The sequence below is a fragment of the Neopelma chrysocephalum genome, unplaced genomic scaffold (genome assembly GCF_003984885.1).
Source record: "Neopelma chrysocephalum unplaced genomic scaffold, ASM398488v2 Primary Assembly neopelma1_24, whole genome shotgun sequence".
Lineage (NCBI taxonomy): Eukaryota > Metazoa > Chordata > Aves > Passeriformes > Pipridae > Neopelma > Neopelma chrysocephalum.
Window position 1 is genome coordinate 21,787,834 of NW_020897693.1, and position 22,387 is coordinate 21,810,220.

General features: G+C 40.4%; 2 protein-coding genes across 4 annotated transcripts in view; both read left to right on the forward strand.

Annotated features, from left to right (window-relative positions):
- Positions 1-7,643, forward strand: part of LOC113980436 (deubiquitinase DESI2-like) — a 59,703-nt gene extending 52,060 nt beyond the window's left edge. For all 3 annotated transcript variants that reach the window (XM_027707661.1, XM_027707653.1, XM_027707666.1), the window contains exon 5: positions 4,566-7,643. In XM_027707661.1, the coding sequence (XP_027563462.1) occupies positions 4,566-4,808 (243 nt within the window). In that variant the 3' untranslated portion in view covers positions 4,809-7,643. The remainder of the gene's footprint in view (positions 1-4,565) is intronic.
- A 1,865-nt stretch (positions 7,644-9,508) lies between these two features.
- Positions 9,509-22,387, forward strand: part of LOC113980479 (cytochrome c oxidase assembly protein COX16 homolog, mitochondrial) — a 42,618-nt gene continuing 29,739 nt past the window's right edge. The window contains exons 1-2 of the mRNA XM_027707688.1: positions 9,509-9,602; positions 21,382-21,459. Of these exons, the coding sequence (XP_027563489.1) occupies positions 9,543-9,602; positions 21,382-21,459 (138 nt within the window). The 5' untranslated portion in view covers positions 9,509-9,542. The remainder of the gene's footprint in view (positions 9,603-21,381; positions 21,460-22,387) is intronic.

Consider the following 22,387-nt stretch of genomic DNA (forward strand, 5'->3'; position numbering starts at 1 on the left):
GACTTACTTGTCTTTCTGTCACCAGGTGCCGCTCAGTGGAAGCTGCAAGTACATGCAGCCTTCTCCCAGGTTTCTGCCTGAAGTGAGGACTGGTGTCGGTGGGCAATCAGATGTTGTGCTCGCTGTCCCATATGGTGGATTTCAGTCTGTGATAGGGACTGGGTTCCTCTGAAGGTTGAGAATAACTCGCACTTTCAGAACCTGAGAGTGAGAAAAGGATGAGAAGGGGCTTTGATAGGCAGTGAGAGCTGCACACTGTTCACAGCTTAGAGAAGCTTTGCAAAGCTTAGGGAAGTCCTACATGAGCTGAGGTGTTCCAGGCATTGCTGCCAGTTGTCCAGCCTCTCATGTACTCCACGGGGTTTCCCATCCCAAACACTTTTATGCCTCAGACAAGTAAGCTTATATCTCACATAGGTTTAGCCCTTCTGTGGACTGTATGTTTCTTAGCCCCTTCTCTAGTCAGCTACATATCAAAAGGCTCAGCTACTTTCTTGTCCAATGTCAAGCTCAGGGTCCACTACAGGTGTGTTAAGTTTCCTAAAGGAAAGGTAGCAAGACAATTTGTATGGTGGTCAGGACCAGCAATTTCTGACCTGTAAGAGTTTATTGTTTATTTACAATTCCTCTCAGAGTTAGCACATGATCTATCACAGAGAAGTTTACCCCCTTCAAAAAAGAAAACCTCACTTGTTTGGTAAGGAAGAAAAAAACCCATGTGAAATCTTAAATGCTAAAAACATCTGAAAAAGGGTTCTGTTGATGGTAATAAAGGAAGGAAACAGGGCTCTGTGAGTTTATCATTGCAGTGTGTGGTTTTCAGTGGAGAACTGATCTGCAGTAAGTAGATTTTTCTGTAACTTTATTTGTTTTATTTGTTTTATTTGTTTTATTGGAAAACATCCACTTCATCTTGCTTGTGCTGTTTTATTTAAACTCAATTGACTTAATCCTATGGCAGCCAGGTTTATTTGATGTTTCTCCATTAGCTAAGCACTGCTGGATGCTCCAGCACAATATGCTTTATGGCAAGGAGTGAGAAACAGAAGCAGACTGTAGTGTTGGTGGCATTCCCTGCCATTGCCCTTTTGCTCCTATTGAACATTGTGTTCTGCTGTGGAATAGTAATGAGGCTACACTGACAAGAGATGACTTGACAAGCATGACTGAGGAAAGGGAAACCACTTTAACTTTATCATTATCCTTAAGCTCCACAAACTGCCCTCTGTTGCTTGATGGCCTGATGCCCACACATCTCCATTCTTTTTCTGGCTCTTCCTTGCCTCACTAATTCATTCTGGGTGAAGAAGCTCCCATAACCAAAAGGGGAACATCTCAGCTTTGCTTCCGCATTGGGAAGTGCTATTTCAGCTGCTAAGGAATCTGCTTAGAAAGTAGAGCCAACTCTTAAAAACAGTATTTCTATTTCCAGGCATCTTACCTTGTGCTGTTCTGTTGTTTCAGCTAATTTTCTGAAGAATCATACCCTTGTTTAGTTCTTCTGTTAATATCTGTGAGAAAGTCTTTATTAAAACTTAAAACTGCTTCAGAACTAAACTCGCATGCATGCATACATCACAAGGAGCCTAAACTGAGTCACTTTCTACACTGGCAATATGTTGCCTAAGTTCCTGGATAGGAAGAAAGAGAAATGCTACAAAATCTAGAGGCGCAATTGTACTGAAATTTGTGACCTTGGCTCAGGGTCAAAGTACTGTAGTGTAGGCCAAAGCATTCAAGTAGAACACATTGAATCCAGTTTTAAAAATTCAACAGTATTCTTGTGAAAATGGTTGTATATGTCTAGTGAGAAAATGAAATGGATCAGCAAATTTTCTATGAATGAGTCTTAAGCACATGTGGAGAGGTCATCCACTTACAAGCTCAGGCAATAGCTCTACTAATGGAAACCAGGGAATCTGGATGGAGATAAAAAATTGTTAATAAAGTAATTGTCCTCAGATTAAAAAACTCAAAAATACAGATTCATATAACTGAGGTTATATATAGGTTAAGTAGAGGTTATAATCAGAGGTTATAATCTGAGATTATAATCTGAGGTTAGGTAGAAAGCAGCATTGGTAAGAACTGAAGTAAAAGTCCTTGGAGTGTATTAGGTAAAGAACAATCTATGCTTGCAAGTAATTTTAGCAGCTAAATGGCTCTGTTCATGCTCTGATTCCTAATGGTAATGTCTCCAATTTCACACATTGATTTTTAAACAATGCATGTCAAAATAAAGTGAGTTCCGTAGTCAAATTAGCAAAGTCACAGGTTTGCTGCCTTCTCCACACCTCATTGGAAACTCCATGCTGTTGGAGCAAGCAATTCCCTTATGCTCAAAGTAACTATTGGAGTGGGGCTTAGATAATTTTGCCCAGGCCTTACACATAAAGAACCAGCTGCTCATCAGCCATAACAACTGTAGTTGGCACAGTCCATCCCTAGAAAATGTTTCAGTCATTCTCCCTGAAAATTTCTTGAAAACTCTAAGCACTACATTTCTCTTATCAATAGAATCACAGAATATGCAGAGTTGGAAGGGACTCATCAGAATCCTTGAGTCCAATTCCAGGCCCTGCACAGGACACCCCAAGAAACACACCATGTGCTTGAGAGCGTTGTCCAAATGAACTTGTTCCTTGAACTCAGGCAGACTTCGTGCTGTGACCACTTCCCCAAGGAGCCTGTCCTAGTGCCCAACCACCCTCTGGGTGAAAAACCTTTTCCTGATATTCAAGCTAAATCTCCCCTGACTCATCTTCATGCTGTTTCCTCTAGTCCTGTCACTGGTCACAAGAGTAAAGAGATTGGTACATGCTCCTCCACTTCCTCTTATGAGGATGCTGAATACTGCAATGAGGTCTCCCTTCAGTTTCCTCTCCTCCAGGCTGAACAAGCCAAGTGACTTCAGCTGCTTTTTTTAGGACTTTCCCTCCTAACCCTTCACCATCCTCATGGCCCTCCTTTGGATGCTCTCTAATAGCTTAATGCCTTTTTCATATTGTGGTGCCCAAAACTGCACACAATATTCAAGGTGAGGCTGCCCCAGTGCAGAGCAGAGTGGGACAATTCCCTCCCTCGACCGGCTGGCGATGCTTTGCCTGATGCCCCCAAGACACGATTGGCCCTCCTGGCTGCCAGGGTACTGCTGACTCATATTCAACTTGCCATTGACCAGGACCCCCAGGCACTCCACAGTGCTGCTCTCCAGCCTCTCATTCTCCAGCCTATACACACAATCAGGGTTGTCCTGTCCCAGGTACCGAATCGAGCACTTGCACTTTTTAAACTCCATATGATTACTTCTCACCAAATAATCTCCTTAATGGACTACAGACAATCACCCTTTTAGTTTTTTTAGCAATTAGTATTAAATTAAGTGTAATTTTAGTCAGAAAGAGGGTGGGAGGAAGAGCAGAGGAATTTACTATTGGCAAAAGGTGTCGTATGGACAACCCTGGAACCACTAATCCATGTAAATTGTGGAATAAGGTCTGTGGGGTGGAGTTTCCTCTCTGTCTTTCTTGCTCCATGGAAGACAACAAAGGAAGGGAAGGAGAATTCAGGTATTATGGCTACTGAACCTGCCACAGACTTCAGGCTCTAGTAGACTGGTGTAGGGCCGCACAGGCAGTATATTTATTTACTAAAGACAGGCTCTCAAGGCATGCCTGCTGATCAGTTCCACGTGCCTCTTCTTTGTCTGGTACAGGATACAGTAAAATGTAAAGGGAAACAATCTTTATGTAGTCTAAGCCAGATACAGCTATTAAAATCTGGCACCTGTATGTATGTGTGGTCACGTGCTACAGAAGAAATGGTCTGCTGCATGCAGAAAGTTGTTTCATTGTGCTGAATTTGATATGACCTTGGAAAACAATGTCTGTGCTAGCAGAGTGTAACCCAAATCAGTGTCAGGAGCATCTATGATGGAACGGGCCTAGTGAGAACCTAGTATTTTTTGTTTGTTGCTTTTTTCACGTATTTAGGAAATACCCTATGATGAGAAATTAAAGGGTGGTGTGCTAGGATAGAAAAAGGTCCCCCAAAAACTGTAATTTGACTGATCCAGTGTGTCAGCCCAAGGAGGAAAAGGGAGCAGCAAGAACAGTTTCTCAGGCATCTCCATCCCCCTAGTCAGACTCAGCTTCTTCTCAGCTCAAGGTCTGTCCAGCCACACCTTAAATATTTTTCCAAACTTTTTGAGCTACTTGGAAAATGAATTCCATTGTCTTGGTTGAGAAGCACCAGCAGGCCTGTCCTTTCACCCATGGACTGCTGGGAGAACACAATCGCCAAAGGCATTGAGAGCCATGAACTGTTTTCCCTAGTCTCTGCTGTGATGCTGACAAGGGCTATGGCTGGCAGGGCTCCCTGTGCATGTCAAGTAGTTGTGTAGACATTTACAGTTACAGCTGCTTCTGACTGCAGAAGATGCTTCTTTCTCTTCTGAGCAACAGGAAATTCACTGTGCTATAGTGGTGGTGAGGATAGGGATGACATGGCCTCTGTGCACGTGTTTTGATACTATTAACCATGTTCCTTTTTGGTTTGCTCCACAGATATTATGTGGGAGAGAGATACCCCGCTGGGTGAACCGCCTGGCCTACTTCAGCTCATGCATCCCCTTCCTCCAGAGTTGCCTCCCCAAGGAATGGCTGACCCCAGCAGCCCTGCAGAGCCACATCAGCCTCGGCCTCCACAAGGAGGAGCAAGGGGACACAACGGATGAGGAGTCACCCTCCACCTCTGCAGCCCCCTCAGCCTCAGGCACATCGCGAACCTGTAGACATACTCGGGTCTAAACTGTGCCCAGCTCGCCCCCAAATAACATCCACACTCTCGTCCTATTTATTTCTCACACCCTTTCGCACACATTGTTTTCTCTCTTCTTCAGTGGACAACACAGGGGAGGGAAGACTTTCTACTTCAGCCCCTTTTCCAAGGGCTGCCACTACAGTTGCTTGGCAAAATGACTGTGAACCCCAACACAGAACTGAGGAGTGTGGCAACTAAACTGAATGCTCCTCGCAGGGCCCCCGTGACCCTCAATCCACAGAGAACTGCTAAATCTCTCAGGCATGAGAGCATGCGTATGGGCAGAGTGCACATACTGTGATGTTCCTTCTCTGGAACTGTTTTATCTTTTTATCTCTTCTCCCCACCCATGTAAGCCCAGCAGTCTCTTCTCCATTTTGGCTGGGTTTCCCCTTTCCCTATGACAAATCTCCTGCCCATACCCAGTGAAGGAATGAGAGCCAGAACTCAACCTTCTCATCTTTTAGACCAGCAACAAACTCCACCCCTTTTGTGATTATCAGGTTTCTAACTCATGTGAAGGACAAATGAAAGGTGCTCCTATTCTACAATCACCAATTTTCAGTACTCAAATTTAAGAGCTCAAATGACTGTCCTGTTCTTGAAAATAATAACAAAGAACCTAGAAAATGAATGTGTTACTGTGGCTTTTCTTTGGGGTCAAAAAGAGGATGGGGCTGTGATGATTAAAGGCAGCTGCTAAGTAGATGCAGAAATGACTGTTGACCATATTCATGCTTTTTTGGCACAGATCCCTCTCAGTTCTCCTAATTTTAGGCAATATTCCTGATTTCCTTTTTTCCCCCATATTCCCTGGGAAATCTCTCTCCTAGCTGATATTTGCTGGTTATATTTTGGGGAATGGCCCTTCTCAGCCGAACGAAAAGGAGGGTAAATCTGTTGGGAGGGTCAGTATTTCCTTTAGATTTTTCTCCTGCACTCACAGACCTAAAATATAGCCATCCTTCCCTGGCCTATTTCTGAGCCAACCCAAAAAAGTAAAAAATAAGTAGTGAACCCAAAGGATGTCAACCTGTTCCTTTCTCCTCCCTTTTTGGAGGTGGAGGGGAAACTTAGGGCCACAGCTGGAAAGTGCAGATAACCCTTCCAATGCATGGGCCACCACGGTGCCTTCCATTGTGTGCACTATTTCAGTGGCATGAAAAATGGGCACAGCTGGCTCACTGACCTCTCCAGGCTGGCTCCTGACAAGAATCCTGACAAGAATTTGGATGTATTTATGGATGTATTTATGCTAATTCTGACAGCTAATGAGAAAGCAATGGAGGAGGAGAGGACAAGTACACTAACTCTTCTATTCAATTACCTCACTAGGAATTCTAGACAGGAGGTGCAGGAAAAAATCAAAGGGGAAATCCAGGGCCCCTCTCTCCCTTGCAACTCCTCTTGGCTACACAAAGTAGGACAAAAGATGAACAGGCACCATGCTGAGAGGAGGTTCCCGTTTTCGAAATGCTGTTCTCAACAGTTGCTGCCAAGTCAGAACTTCCACCCTCCAACCAGAAAGAATGACAAGCTCCTTTTTTTGGTCACAATTGCATGCTAAATCCAACCAGCTGTTTCTTTAGCTCAGGTATATAGAAGTATGTGCTTTCAGGGCTGAAGGTCTTGGCTATGATGTACATCATGTCTGCACAGACAGTGCTTAATGGTTTGTTACATGTGCATGGCCTTAGTGAATCAGGAGGCTCTGGAGAGATCTGTTGGGTGGAAGTGTAACTCACAGGATGGCCTCACGCCACTGCCTCCTGAAGTGATGCATGGTTGGGCAACAAAACCGTTATAACATGCCTCTCTTTTTCATCCTCTGTACAAATTGCTGCAAGTTCTGTACTGAACTAAAGTCATGTTCCTTATTAACCTTGGCTGCTCACAGCCAACGCTGCATTGTGAGCAATTCTGCAGCTCCTAGTAACGACTCCAACACCAATCTTGATTACTCTGGTTTGTCCAGGAATGTTTAATAAGATTTCCATCCTGATCTCCATGCCACTGCCCAGAAACCATGTTACACAATGTACTATTTCACTCTCTATTCCCCTGCAGTCATGGTCATTGCAGCCTAAACTGGCAGTGCAAGCTTCATTTGTCTGAAATTTCCAGGGTTTCTGCCAATAGCCAGCAGCACATTATGTGCAGTGAATTTTAAAGGTCCTTCTCTAGGGAAAAGTGAGAAGAGGCTTTCCCAGAGCTTTTGTCTAGGCCAGGGAAACTGCAGTAGGAAAAACCTAGTTCCTGTTGTTGTGATAAAAGCCAGCCAGCCAGCCATCACCCTTGTGTTTCTGCTCTGCACCTGAGCTCCAGATAAAGCATAATGTACTCATCTAGGAGAGAACTAGGGCTCCAGAGACACATTTCACACAGAAAACCCTCTCGCAGCATTTCACAAAGGAAAAAATGCTTAATTGACTGTATGGTCACACGGACAAGAAAACTGCGTTCAGCCTCCTTGGGAACATGAATATGTGCTTGAAGTATTGGGAACAACACTTGAGGAGAGCTGTGAATGTCATAAAAAATCCCAGATGTTTGCTTACCTACTTTTATGTTTGTCTGTCTGTTTATGACAGTAGGGGTCACATCAAGGAGGTATTAAACCTGTGCTGTAAATCAAAACTAGAATCTATTCCAATCTTCAAAAGTATTTCTCCCCACCCCTCTCTGTTCAAGGTGATCAACCAACCAACAATGACAAGAACAAAGAGACACTGTGGAAATAAAATATATATTGATGATAGTTTTACCTCTGTAATTTAACAGCATTTGAGATTATTAAACATGAAGACATTTTAAAATCCTAATCTACTGTTCCCATTATTACAAAATTATTGTTGTTATTATATAATTATATCTTATTTGTACTTAGTTACACATTTGCTTTCTCTTGCTGCTTTCTCTGCATAACAATAAGGGGCAATTTTAGGTACCACCAGTTATCAATGAAAACAAAAAAAACAGCTTACAAATCTTAACAAGAGCACCCTATGGCACTGAAACAAACTCTTAACCCTTCTCCTTACTGCCAGGACTTTTGGTGCCCTTTTAAAAGTTGGGATGAGAGGGCACCAATTCTGCACATGGGTATCAGCAGCTGTGGGTTATGTCTCTAGCAGTGACCTAATAGTATTCAGGTGGGACAGTAAGACTGAAGGTGGGGTTACTCTAACACTGGAATATTAGAGGTACAAAACAAACTGTTTCTAGGGAAAGAGGTGGAGGAAAGTAAGTAATAACCTCTTTTCTCAGTATGTCTTCATCTATAGTAGCAACTCTCTTAATTTCAGCAGATTATTTTTACTAATTTCTTTTTGGTCAGTTGCCTTCCTCTTCCTAAGTCTGTGATTTGAGGTCTATGTCTCTCAAATTGTTACAAAGTTTTAGAGGGAACAATTGTGCTTTCAGAGGCCTTGGGTGAGCTGGTTACCCAGCACTGAATCTGTGCTCTGTGGTAAGTTCATGCCAGGCTCAGCACAATATGGGGATGGACACAGACCTCTTGCTCTCATTGCTCCCAGCTGACAGTTTGCATATCTGGAATTCAAACCCATGTTGCCTTTGTGTTACTGAGGTACTCAAGAAATAGTCATTTCCTGCTATGTTATTTGTTTTGTTCTTCAGTTCTGTTTATTTGTCTCTAGGCTGGTAAGGCTCTCAGAACAAGTTAGTGGACACAGGATTGCAATAATATTAACTTATCTTCTTATTATATGTGTTTGATTGTCTTCTCATTTTAGTTCCTATATATGTGCTGGCTTATTGTCATGTTCAGAAAAGTATCTCCACCAATTCCTTCATGTGATTAATGGGCAAGACCAAAGGAAGTGATCATCAGTGTTTCATTTTCAAATGTTCTTAAAATACTCTTTGAGTTGAGGCAGCAGGTGCCCTGTTCCACTTTATCCCTGCTCTGCTTGCCATCAGGCAATGAATTGGATTGTGAAAAGCCTGTGTAGTGTGACTCAGGAAGTACGCAAAAGAGGAGCTGTCATTCTTTGTCTGCATTCTGCCATTGCCACAGGCTAACAGAACATGGCAGAACCTCAGGCTATACTAATACAGGAAAACATTGCAGCCAGTGCCTGAAGAATATGTGCTCTTGTCTCTAACAGGTCAGTGCTCTACCACTGTGAATGGGGGTGTAGCTGAGCCGTGTTTGAGTAGATGGCACGGCACATTTAATTCCTATCAGGTATGAATAACCATTGATTCTAAATCTCAGAGTAAGGCTGTCTGTTGGTGCTGTTGTAGCCAACTTTACTTTGAAAACGCTATAAAGGGTTTTTTTGGTTCATTTTGACTGGGATAAGTGATAACAATGCAGAAAAACAGACAATGTGATCACGGTAATCTTCCTTCCATAGGAAACTACGCTACAGAATGAATGATATAGCTAGTGGCTAGGCCTTCACAACTGCTTTAATCAGAGAGCTTTGATGGAAATCGTGAGTGGGTGTGACTGAGGGAAGAGGGGTGAGCCGTGGCCGATGCCCACAGCGCTGTGGCGGCTCTGCCACCGCAGCTCCCCCCGTCGAGCCCCCCGGGGCACGGAGCTCACACCGCTCACAGGCCGCAGCGGAACCCGCGTTGCAGCGCCGGAGCGGCCGCTGTAGCGGGGGAGCCGCGCCCCGCCGGAAGCGCCGGGGCCGGGCCGGAGGCGGGAGGGCGGTGCCGGGGCCCGCGGGGCGGGAGAAGCTGGGGGGATGGAGAAGCTGCGGAGGCTGTGGAGGGGCCGCACCATGACCTTCGGGGTGCCCCTGCTGGTGAGCGCCGCGAGGGGGGGGGGCAGCGTGGGCCGGCACAGCGCGGGGAGGGCGCTGCTGGTGATGGGCGGACCGCGGCAGGTGGAGTTCTGCGGTCAAGGAGGAGAGGGACGCGTGTGGCCGGTGCGCGCTGCTTTTGTCCCCCACCTTGTGCCCGGAGAGGGGATGAGCCGTGTGCCCGCTATGCCCGGAGGTCTTCAGAGCTCAGGGACAGGGTTTTAAAATATACCCCTGAAGATATTCCTAACTGGAAGATGAGGAGAGTGCACTTGGTGTCGGTTTGTTTTTGTTATGTTTTTTGTGGTTTCTTTTTTTTATTTACAACACCACTTTTTTTTTTTTATTTGCTTTAGCTTTTCAATGGATTTTGAACTACAGAGGCACTGTTGGTCTGATAATTTGTACGTCTAAATAAATGGAGAGAGTTGGAGTGAAATGAGTTGATGGGTTATAGTTACAGTTGTGCTCAAAGTGGTGACACATAACTTTTTAGAGCAGTCGAAGTTGGAAAAAAATACTGTCAAAGGAATAAAACAAAATTATAAGACTCTCTTATACACATTACCTCTGTAATTAGTGCACATTAGGTTGCACTTTCCTGTCCTAAGTACCTGTGTTCATTAAAGGAAAAATGAAGCCATTCACATCTGTTTATAGATAAAAACTCAGGAAGGAAGACAAAAGCATCACCAAGGCCAGCATGGTTTCTGTTTATGCAAGTCATGTCTCATTTTCTAAATATAGAGTTGGTTTGCAAAAATTAAGCACATTTCAAGGTGGATAAAGAATAAGACAAAGGATAATTCCAGAACTCTTATAATGCTGCTAGAGAAATTAATGGCATCTTCCTCAAATATTCAGCAGCTTGCCTTAGAAAAATGGAGTGGTCCGGAGAAGGACAGTGACATTTGTTAGAGTTAAAAAGTTCAAGGCCGTTTATTTTAAAGGGATTTTACACAGGTTCTAGAGTAAGGACTTTCAGTGGAAATTATTAATGCAGTTGAATATGCTAAAGTATCTTTTCTCACAATATTGATGAAGGCATTTGTAAGAAATGGAAACAGTTAAACCAAACAGAACAACAAAGTTGTGTGAAAATACCACAACTGCGAATCATGGGCATCAGCAACTCCACTCCCTGTTATTGCATACAACTTCTTCCTATAACACCTTTGTTGAAGTGACCGAGCACAGTGTTAAAGCTGTTTAGATATCCTGCTGCATGAATGTAAACCTGAAAGGCTGGAGATGTTGAAGATGAACTCTAAAGAGTAGAGGAGAGCAAGCTAAAAGATAAAGCAGACATTCCACCTTTAAGGAATGCTTGAAGGAATTGACTTAATTCATTTTAGAAAAGTTTGAGCAGTTCTTACATATTGAGAGTGGTGATTGGTTTTCATAATTTGGGAAATAATCAGATGTTAGGAAAATATTACTCTTTGTTAAGAAAGAGCACTCGTGATACATGCATCTGGTTTTTAAGAAAAGGCTGCAGTTCTGCTTTAGTGCTGGAGCCAGGACTTCAGCTTCCCAGGCCAAGGTAGGCCTATGTTTGTCCTTTTGGCCATCCTAGTGTTTTTGCATGGTTTGCCATAGATCATAGCAGAAACTTTTAAGACTGGTTTCTTTGACTTTGTACTCCCTAATTTCATTCCATTCCTGTTACCACAGAGCTCTCTCCACCAGACACAATATTATATAGAAAAATATTCTATTATATTTCTTTCCAGGATTTCATGTCTCCCTGCCTTAAAATTATTCTCCCTTGTGAATACTTCAGAATGTTTCTTTATTCCTGCCCAAAAGCTTCCCAGGGAGGAAGAAAAAGGAAAATTCATACAATTCTTGTCAGTTCCCCAGCTATCTCCTGAATTCTGAAGGCATTTCTGAAGCTGACAGAATTGTGCTAAAAGATCAATTACAGCAAAAAAGACAGTGAATCTAGGCACAGAATCAGAAGGAGCATGCCTTTGCAGCCCTTTAAATCCTACTGAATTTGTTAGTAATACTGAAACCAAAGGTTTCTGTTAGATTCTTGCATTCTGTACATAATTTTTTTTTCATTAGACAGGCACAGCACTATTCTTCAGTACTGCTGGACTTTTCATAAGTACCATATTTGCTTTTTTGATGGAAAAAATAATCAAATGGCTTTCATATCTTGCCTTTTTACACTGTATATTTGAATGAAGAATCCCTGTACCAGTTTTCCTAAAAGCTTCAAGGTTAAAGAGATCCTCATTCAATGGCAGATGAGTGTCTCAATATACAACCCCCCAAATATATCTGTAAAATATTCTTACTTTTTAGTGTAAATTATCTTGATAGTTTTTTCTGTGTTCTTTTTGGCTTGGGGCTGTTAGAATATTTCAGTGAAGAAGGAATTGTCTTGGCTGATCTTTAAACCTCATACTGACAGCAGCTTTCAGAGTAAGATGTGTAAATCACAGTTTTCAGTCATACTTTCTCAATAGCTGAGAATGTTTCTTTGTGAGCACCAACAAGACTCTAGGGGGTAGGACTTAAGCCTTTGGGAAACCTTGATTTGTGAATTTTCCTCTAACTCTGTAAACTTTGTAGATAAAATATCTCTGTGTGGCACAAAACAGTAAAAATGCAGGAGAGAGTGATGTAACCTGGTATGGAATATCTTAACAGCTTAAATACTACCAAGTGAGTAGTCCCAAAGCATTTCCGAAGGTGGTAACATCTCTGTAGATGTTAGGAGGAACTCCAGTGACCTTAAAGATGTATCTAAAATTTTCTGTTATGATGATGGACGACTGTGTCACCTCTGTGGTAACTTAAACATCCTTGTCACCTATATTTTCATCACTGTTTACTATCATGATAATGGGAACTCTTTCCTTATCACATGAAGCTTAACTTACAAGTCTTCAGCATGGTTCTATTACAGAAGAACTTCAGTCTCTGCTGCTTTAGATTCCACAACCAGCTCTACCTAACCAAAAAGGATATGTCTGTCAATGTCATGTTGCTGCAGTGATGCTTCTGTAGGATCCTGAGACAGCGTGGCTCTTTGGTCTTGCAGCTAGTAGATCGAGTGTCAGACCTTTCTCATGAGACACCGAACGTGTAAGGTTACTTCTCCAGTGCAGTTAGAACATTTGAAGGTTGGTGTAAGTTATTTTTTCTGACAAGTATAAATGGTGGTTCTATATAATTGAGGGTTTGGATTTCAAAATTGCAAAGCAGTAACAAATGTAAAACACATATTAAAAAAACCCATTATTTCGTATGCTGGTGCCACTTTCCAAAACTTGCCTTTGTGGTTCTGCCTCTGTCTGATTTCAGGCAAGGATTTTTCAAATTCTTTAAGTTCATTTGGCTATTTTTATTGCAGACTGAAAATAAGTATATTGTGCTATGTATGTAGTAAGGCACATTTTCAGATTTGCACTATGTTGCAACATTCTCCGTATCTATAGCTGTATGTTTTGACCTCTTTTCGTATTTCTGTTTAAGTTCCCCTCCCCCATCCTGTAATAACTACTTTTAGAAGTACTTTGCTTCTCCTTCTGGATCTTATCTTTGGTGTTTTACGTGGCGTGCCTGGTGTTGCCAAAGGAGAAGATAGGAGTAGCTTGGAACAGTGAAAGATTTTTCTATGAATAAATATGTTTCTAAAATCTACTTCTGTCTGTGTTGATGAACACAGACTGTGCTACAATGCTATCTACATTGCTGCCTGGAACAGTGCAAGTTTACTTTGATAAACACTTTGTCAAGAGACACCAATAATGCATGTCATGTACAGGACAAGAAAAAAGGTCAGACTTGAATGAGTTCCTAACAATTTTGCAGCAATGTGGTCAGTGCTTCCAGGCACCAGTAGAGAAGGTCAGTGATATCTCAGGCTCTTGTTAATGAGCCAGTTATTTTGACAAAACAAAACACCTCTTGCAGATATCAGAAAATGAAATTACATGTCTATGGATTAGTTTTGTTCACTGGTGAAGTCAGGGTCATCTGGGAGCAAGGACTGATGCCCAGAAATGTTTTGCAGATATTCTGAAATGATATTGTGTTGTGCTGTGAGTCACTGAAAGTGAAAGTTTTACAGGGTTAATGGGATGTTTTTATCATTCAAATAGCTAAGTTTTCAAAGATTTCTTTAAATACAACATTCCTAGTTAATTTTATAAAAAACTGCTGAATTCTGAGTCCTGGGGTATGCTGAATATAAGGCACACTTTTCCTCACAGATTCTGGAGGATCTGCCTGTAAAAAGATGATATGAACACTGAGAAATATGGAAGTAATCATGTTTGAGATCTATTGTTGCTATTGGTGTCTATGAGTAAAAACTCATTACATTATCTTCTGATATTGTTTGAAGAAGGATTACTACAATCAGCATTTTTCACTTTTAGATATTGCCAGTTTTATTGTTAACATCTTTCACATTATTGCCTTGAACAATTCATAATACTGAATTGCAGGACTTTTATTAATATCTATTACTTCATGTAACTTTACAATAAAATTTTACATACGCAGAACAGTTGTGATTTAAATGTTAATGCACTTTTGAGAGATGAATAGAAGTTAACATTTACCTATGAGAAGACAATTCTGATTTCTAATATTTCTAGATAAATTGTGATTGCCAGTAAAAGTCTCAAGTATTACATTTGCAGCCTAGAAAAGCAATAAATACAAAACTATTTTTAGAATTTTAAAGCGGTTGCCCCCAATCAGTGAATAACATAGTGTTGCCTTTATGCTTCAGTGACTTATATTGTAAATATTGCGTCTCTAAGCCTATGATGAGATATGTCTTCAGCTTCTACTGTGCTTCTGCTTTGCGTCTCCTGTTCATCTCTGTGTGTTTGAATCCACAGTGTGGAGCTGTTTGAGACAAAACCACCCCCTGGAACTGTTGTGCTGGTGTGGAAGCCACTGTTAAAGCTGAATGGGCTTCTGCGGACTGCAGTTTGTGCAGTCTGAATTAGTTGACTTCCATCTTTCAGTTGACTGTCATCTCTTAGAACTTCTGAGCTCATCTTTTGAATCAACACGTTAAACTATTCATTCTTAACCTTTGAGAACTGTTTTCCAGATATATGTGACAAAAAATAGGCACTCTTTAGTACTTGAGGTTTCCCCTCTGTTTCATTTTAAAACATAGAGTGTATTTGCATTATTTAATGCTGTTAGAATGGACCAGTCTGGCACATGGAGCAACTGAGGTTCTCTTTTGAGCATCAGAAGAAAAACAGAAGTACAGACATGCCTGTTTAAACTGCGTGTGTTTAGTCCTGCATTAAGTCTCCAACATCTTCAAGGGTGTTGATGGTAAAAATGTAAGATTAAATGTTCTATAGAGTAAAAATTAATCTTCATTCCCTGTCCAGATTGTCAATAGGGAAATATTACTAGTTGTGGTTCTTTATGTTCTTTAATGCTGGTTTCAGTTTATTGCTGTTTTGAGCTGGGCCTAACACATCACAGGAGCACCAGCTTGCCACGAGATGTAAACAGTTTCTCATTGTACTTAATTACCTTGGCTAGAATTGAACCTGGGAGTAGTGGGGATGATAATTTCAATAGGGAATTGAAATTTTGGCCTTTAGAAGCTTATGGAGAAAGTGAAGGTGATGTTTGGAAACTGCAGCTTGACCACCAGGGCAAACTTGGTTTCAAACAGCTGCAGAGTGAAATTCCCTTGTCTGACCAGCCCAAGGAATGTGTGTAATGCAAAATGACAGTGCAGTGGCTGAAAATGGCCTTTTCCACTCATTCATGTTGAGGAACTTATAGGTTTCTATCTCTTCTGCATTATTCTTAGATTGGTTTCTATTGCATGCATTTTCTGTGTTTTAAAACCTGTTATGAATCAGATATTCTAATAAACAAAGGTTTTGTTTTCTCCTAAGAGATTGGATAGTAACATTGAAAGGTTATGGACAGTTTTTTTGGTTTTGTACTCTGGCCTGTAGCCACTCATATTTGCAATCTTTAAGATCATTGCTTTGAACATGGTCTTACATGGAGCCAATTAACCTGGTGCCTTGGGCCAAGTTTAATATTCTGCACATGTTCTACATGCTGTGAAAACTACACTCTTCTGCTTTATCAGTCAGTTACAATTGGCTCCAGTTTATACCAGCTGCTGTCCCAGGTTGCCACCGTGGGTATCCATCTACTGGCATATTTCGTCCTTTTTTGAAAGTAATGCAGTTCTGCCTTTCTACAATTTGTGAATTCTAGTACATGCATTAAGTCAGAGCATTTGCTTACTTGATGTGCTTTTGAATGAAATAACTACTAATGGATGCGTAGTTTTGGTTTCTGTTTTACCCCAAAGGAGGCCTCTGATGTGAACTAAAAATGAATTCAATTTTTTGCTGACAAGAAGTAAAGGTAGACCCACTTCTGCTTCCGTTGAGAGTGGGGAGAGGATTTTGTAAGTTTCTGAGAATTTGCACTGTTTCTCTTTGCAGTTTCAGCGTTTGAGCCAAGTGCAGGAATGGCTGTAGGAAATAAACTCTAGAGAGTTAGAGCTGGCAGAGGGGAGTGCTTCAGGTTAAGATGACTTGCCTGGGTCTCTTCTGGGACTGGCAATTTGCCCTTCTACTTTATTTAGGGAACGGAAAAGAGACTTCAGTCTTCTGGACTGCCAAGTTGCCATCTTTCACCAGTCTTGCACTGCACTTATGACAGTTCTTTAAAAAGGAAACCCCAAAACTCTCTTTGCTGTTATCACTGCAAAGAAAATGAAAATAATTTATGACTGCTCTAGTTTTGAAGCTCCTGATGAATAGCTGGAGAGTTTTGCAGCAGCAGTCTTGAAGCAGAGGGTAGAAAATTACTGTGTTCCTTCTCCAGTGATATGTATCATAACATTTTCTACTACTTCGTGATCTGTGTTGCCAGCACTAAACATTGTGATTTGGTTAATTTAGGGATTAATGACTTTGTAATAATCTGGTTTTCACAATTGGTATTGTAACAGGAATGGTTTTCTCTAACAACAGGGATGCCTGTAACGTGCCAAATTGCTGGTGCTGCCGAAGAAATAGTTTCTTGTTATTTTGTTGACACAGTGAAGTTGGCTGCTTTAGATTATTCAGGAAACTAAAAAAGTAGGGATCTGTTTAAGTCCTAAGTTCTGCTGTTATGAGCCCTCATTGTAGTTGGTGACAAATACAAGTGTTTCCCACTCTAAGATGTGGTTCAAGGGATCAGTCTGATGCCATCCATAACTGATTGCATAACATACTTCCCAATGGAGAAGTGAACAAATAGAATTTTAAAAGAATGTTACTAAAGATAATTTTATGTCATTTTTTTACATAAAATGTTTATTGAGGTTGCTGAGTGTATGTGACAGATGGTGCTCTTATGTCACATCCTATCTTTCATTTTGTTTTGGAACATACAAGTCTTCCATGCATGCATAATTGCATTACAACATTGTGGGGGTTTTTTTGTGCACTCACTGAAACATAAAGGATTAATCCAATGTGGGATCTTTACTGGGGGGTTGTGCTAGCAGTACTGTTAAGCTGTTTGCTTTGGTGTTAAGTGCTGGCTAACTAGTATGGTTTATGATTTTTGCCTTCCTAAATTAAACTTCAGGTGTAAAGGAAAAAGTGAGAAGTTATCATTTCTTCAGTCTGCTGAAAGCATTCAAGTAACTAGACAGATGATGTTCGCTATATAATAAGGTTTTATTCTCTGCATTGTGAAGCACATAAAATGAATAATTCCTTCACAATAAAAGAATGCAGGTATATATGAACTTTCCAGCTTGAGTATCCTTCAGATGCCAGTGCCTTAATATTTTATGATGGATATTAAGTATCTGTATGAATCTAAAATTGTAATGAAGAAAAATATATATTAGTTTTTATTATATGTGGCATTTTTCCGTTTCAGTTAACTGGAGAGTGAACCTGAGTCTGACTTCATTAGGATGTTGCCAACCTAACTGTTTTATTTGTATGGTGTCCTGAATAGCTCCTCCTGTCTCTTTATACCTGGACTGGCGGATGGAACATGCTGGACTTTGCTGTTGCCCTTGGCTTACTTTGAACAAATTTGTCCACTGTAGTGCTTTTTCACCTGAAGAGTGTTTTGCAAGGAATATAGAGATTATCTCTGTTTTACAGATTGGAAAACTGGAAACATATGTAAGATATACCAAATATGCAAAGCCAACAAGCTGATAATGTTGCTGGAAATTTTAACTTGAGTCTTATCCCACTTCTGATTATTTTGACTGGAGACTCTTGCAGCATTATTGTTACTTGTCTGTAAATACAGTTAACTGAAATAAAGACAGTGAGGACATCTTCCCTCATAATACAACAAAAGAGAAAGGACACCCAGACTAGTATTTCTACTCAATGTATTGTCAATCACTGAGTCCTTTGCTACCTTTAAAGGCATTATTATTGCATAAATTCATTTATACCTTCTTTTATTGGCTTTTGAACACAGTTTTCAGAAATGTAATTGAATAGCTGTTCATTGCTGCTCTGGCTTGTGTAGATGAATGTGATTCATGCTGTGATTCAGGGCTGTCAGCTGACTATATTGACATGCTATTGGTTGATTAAGTGCTGAATATGACTGATTCTTGTCTGGTTTTGCAATGAAGTCAGACATCATGTTTGGTTCTTCAGAGCATCGGTGAAGTAAACTTGCAAAAATTTATATTTTTTGTATGAATTCTGTGCTTTGGAAAATTATTTAATCTTAATAACCTTCCAGCATTATAGTGTGTAATATTTCAGCATCATTTGTACTTTCTAATAGCATCAATGTGCTTTGTCTCAGCTTAACTGATGTTTCATTGTAAGACTCATCAACCATTGCAGTATTGGAAATGTAAGAGCAACTATTCTGGTACTGCCTGATATGTGAAATGTGCCAACTTGCTAGGCTAGTTACACTGCTTATGCTGTATGAAGAGCAAAGTACATCTGAAACCGAGTGGGTTTTTTCCCCTTAGTAGTATAAAGGTGATGTGAGTGAAACGGCAGTGTCAGGTCACAACCTGTCTACAGGAATTTAGATGTGTGTGTATCAACTTCTTTATCATGTATAGCTGTAAATGTAAGATGCACTGTGTAATGGATGGTTGCTGTCATATGTGATGGGATGTGATGAGACAAAAGGAGTAGTACGTGACTTACTTCATGCAAAAACCCTCTACTTGATTTTCCTTAGTTGCAGTGTCCATTACATAGTTTTAAATGATCAAAGCTAAAGAACATAATATTTCTTTCTCAGCTTGCAGTATGTCTTTGTAAGCCATAGGATACCTTTTCATTATGTTAAATAATAGTTGGGTTATGAGGAATAGGCCACTTGTTCATATTGCATCTCATAATGGTATATACTCCATGCAAGTTTATTGTTGGGGAAATTAATTTTTAATTGATGTCACAAGTAATTGCTACTTTCTGCGTGGTTTAACAATTGAACCATTTCTAGTGCAGGTGCTTTTGCCCTGCCATAGACTCTCTTTGACAACATATTCATATACAAAAAGGCAGTAAGTTGTAGTTTGTAACAGCCATAAACTTGTCTATAGCATTTCTGATTTCTGTTTATTAGGGCTGAAAGTCTGTTAACTCATTGGCTGTTAATATAATACTTTTTAGGAATTAAAGATCAGCTAATGAAAATTTATGCTGAGGTGTCAGCCATGTTAGAATTCAATTATAGTCTGATCTTTAAGACTTTCAGCATCATATGTTATCATATCTTCAGCTGACAAATATTCTGATTTGATTCAGTAAATATTGAATAATGTTCAGGTTCTTTTTAACCATTTTAACACTTTATTTTCTGCTTCCTTACTTATTCTTTCTTACCAAATACTGACACGAGGAAGACTTTTTTTCCTCCCTTGTTTTCTGTTGAATATTTTCACGATCCAGTATTTGCAAGATCGTCATTAATTCTTTGAAACAGTTATGACACAAGTATAGTGCCATGCAGTTTTTGGTCATTTATATTTTTAATTGCTGGAAGCTAACTTGCTACCATATGATGATTTTCTGATTGGCTTTGTGAAATCAGAGTTCTGTGGCCTTGCAGCTGGGTCTTACAGTTGCAAAATTTTTGTCTCTTTGTTTCTAATTATCAGCTAGATGTTTAGACTTATCAAAAGGGCCAGAAAGAGGCTCTGGAGCCTTTAACTTCTGGCTATTGGTGAAGGGTACCTTCTTCTATGAACAGAGTACATTAGTTCCTGGGGACCACTGTAACTTACTAGGATCTGAATGTGTGTGGAGAGTGTTCACATGGTTGTGAGTAGTTTTACGTGCTTGATGGGAAATCACACAGTGTGCAACTTTGAGAATGAATAAACGTAGGTGGCTTTGTTTGTTTGTTTGTTTGTTTAGTTCTAATTTAAATTGAATGACTATGACTTTGTAGCCACAGTTACAAAACATGCATTTTGACTACCTGTGCAGCATAATTATAACAGTTCTTTGGGCACAGGCCATTGCTGCAAACCTAGTATGTAGCAAGAAATCAACCAGCAGCGTGTAAGTTACCAGTGCAGCAACAGCCTGTAATGAGGGACTGTAAAAGCAATGTGGCATGATAAAAGAGGGTGGTGGTGGCAGGTTTTGATTTTTTTTTTTTTTTTTAATTTCACTCAGGTCCTTAGAGCTTCCTTATGCCTCCACCTTCCTTAGATGTGCATCTCTAGCTGTGTAGCCTTTTGGCCTCCTGTGCATCTTCCTTGAACAGAGAACAGCAGACAGTCTGTCAGATTAGAGCAGTAGCAAGAGGCCCAATTCTTCTGCAAAATAGCTAGATTGCTAAGCTGATTTTCAATTATTTTTTTTTTTTTAACAATGCTTGATCTTTGGTTGGTCTATCCATTTCTAATGGTAAAAATACATAGTTTTGTGGTATCACTTCGTCATAAGAAAAAATAATTTAATGATTTCATATGTGGATATGAATTGGGGGCTGGGGGGGGCAAAGGCCCCAAGGGGCCGGAGCCCCTTCTCCTCGTGGCCTCTACAACATGGCTACCTCTTCTTCTCCAACAAGTACCACTGCTTCCTTTCCGGTCTCCAGAGATATGTTTATATTTTGCAGGAGCACTGATTGAGTAAAGCCCCAAGGGTCACCACCCCCTGGGGGTTACCACTTTCTTAGTTTCAGGGGGAAAACCTAGCTCAAACCACTACACCCTCCCATTTCTCCCTTTATTATTTTTATTCATAAGCTTCATAGGTGTGGAGGGAATTGCAGGACAACTAAGGAAGCAATAATAAAAGGTCAGGTGTGCTGGATATGATTTTTTAGCCTGTGTGTTAATATATTATTGAACTTCAGCTACAGTCATGCTCTGTTCGGAAGCTTAATTAGATCCCTTAGCCACAGACATCAGAGTAAGTCAACGTCGCATTGGTACTTATCTGTAGAGTTTGAAGATTTATGAGAATAAATCCTGTGGCAGTGAGGTAAAGGTTCCCTTGCTGCAGTTGTGTCAGGAAACCACATGGAGAGGGGAAGGAAGGAGTAAAAGGAGAGTAAGTCCCTAGAAAGTGTGTGCCATGTAGTAGCTGTCTTTGTGTGAAGAAGGAAATCCGTGACATCTAGGCCCAGAGAATGGAAGAAGGCTGCTATACTTATGTTCCAGTATATTATTTTCTTCAGCTCCTGGTGTTTCTGTTGGACAAATCGTAGGGTCCCTTGGTAAATCAGTTGAGTCAGTATGCAAAGTGTTCTTTTTCATGATAGTCCTCTAATATACCTGTTTTCATTTTGTTTTCAGCTGTATCTCATTGGAGGATCTTTTGGACTCCGTGAATTTGCTCAAATAAGATATGATGTCCACAAACTACATGGCAAGGTAATTGAAATGGTTTTATTTACTTTGCATTTCATATTGCCCACATACTGTTTTCTAAAGAATTGCTAGGACAAGTAAACTTTGTAAAGGCGATTTGCCTTTGACTGCTGGGCCCTGAGGTACAGCTGAGGCTCTTAAGCAGTGGGCAGAGTAGGTAGAAATGTACATGAAACTCAGGAAAATAACATTAGGTAATTTGAAAATGCTGTTAAAATCCTGATAACATCTGGGTTTTTCTGTCATAACATCTGGGTTTTTACGTCTGGTAAAAATGTTTTTGCGTTGGACTAGAATATATTTTTTGAATATAACGCACTTTGACTACTGTAAGTGCTTATCAGAACAGGAACAAGTGGTCAAGTGCTCCTTTTAGGGGGTTGGACAGTTATATGCAAATGGAAATAAGCAATAAAATAAATAGGAATTTTTTTGTTGCAGCTGCTCCTTTGGAATAATAAGAATATTTATTAAATATAAGGAGCTCAAAAGACTTTCACGGAATTTAAATGAATTAAGGTTCATAGTCCTGCTGTCTGAAAACATAGGATTGTTAATTACATTTTACTGCTGAAAAAATTGAGGTTGCAGAAGTTTAAGCAACCCTTCCAGAAGTAGGGTAGGATTCTTTAAGGATGTACGAACTCCAGTATGTCCCCTTTTTGTAAGCATGACTCCTGAACTTGTTTTCTTGCTAATTCAACTGCTAAAAAGACAGAACTTAGACAATCCTTTTGTGGTAAATCTCTCATACATTTCAGATGCTAAACTATGATCCTTTCCCTTCAAAAGTATTTGTCCCTTTCCTTTTTCACTCTAACTTCTCATTGTGCTGAGAGGGAAAACACATTAGTAAGCCAGTTCTCGGTCAACAGTGATATTTCAAAGGCAGCATTATAGTAGAACTGCTGCTATGTAGTCATGTTTCAGT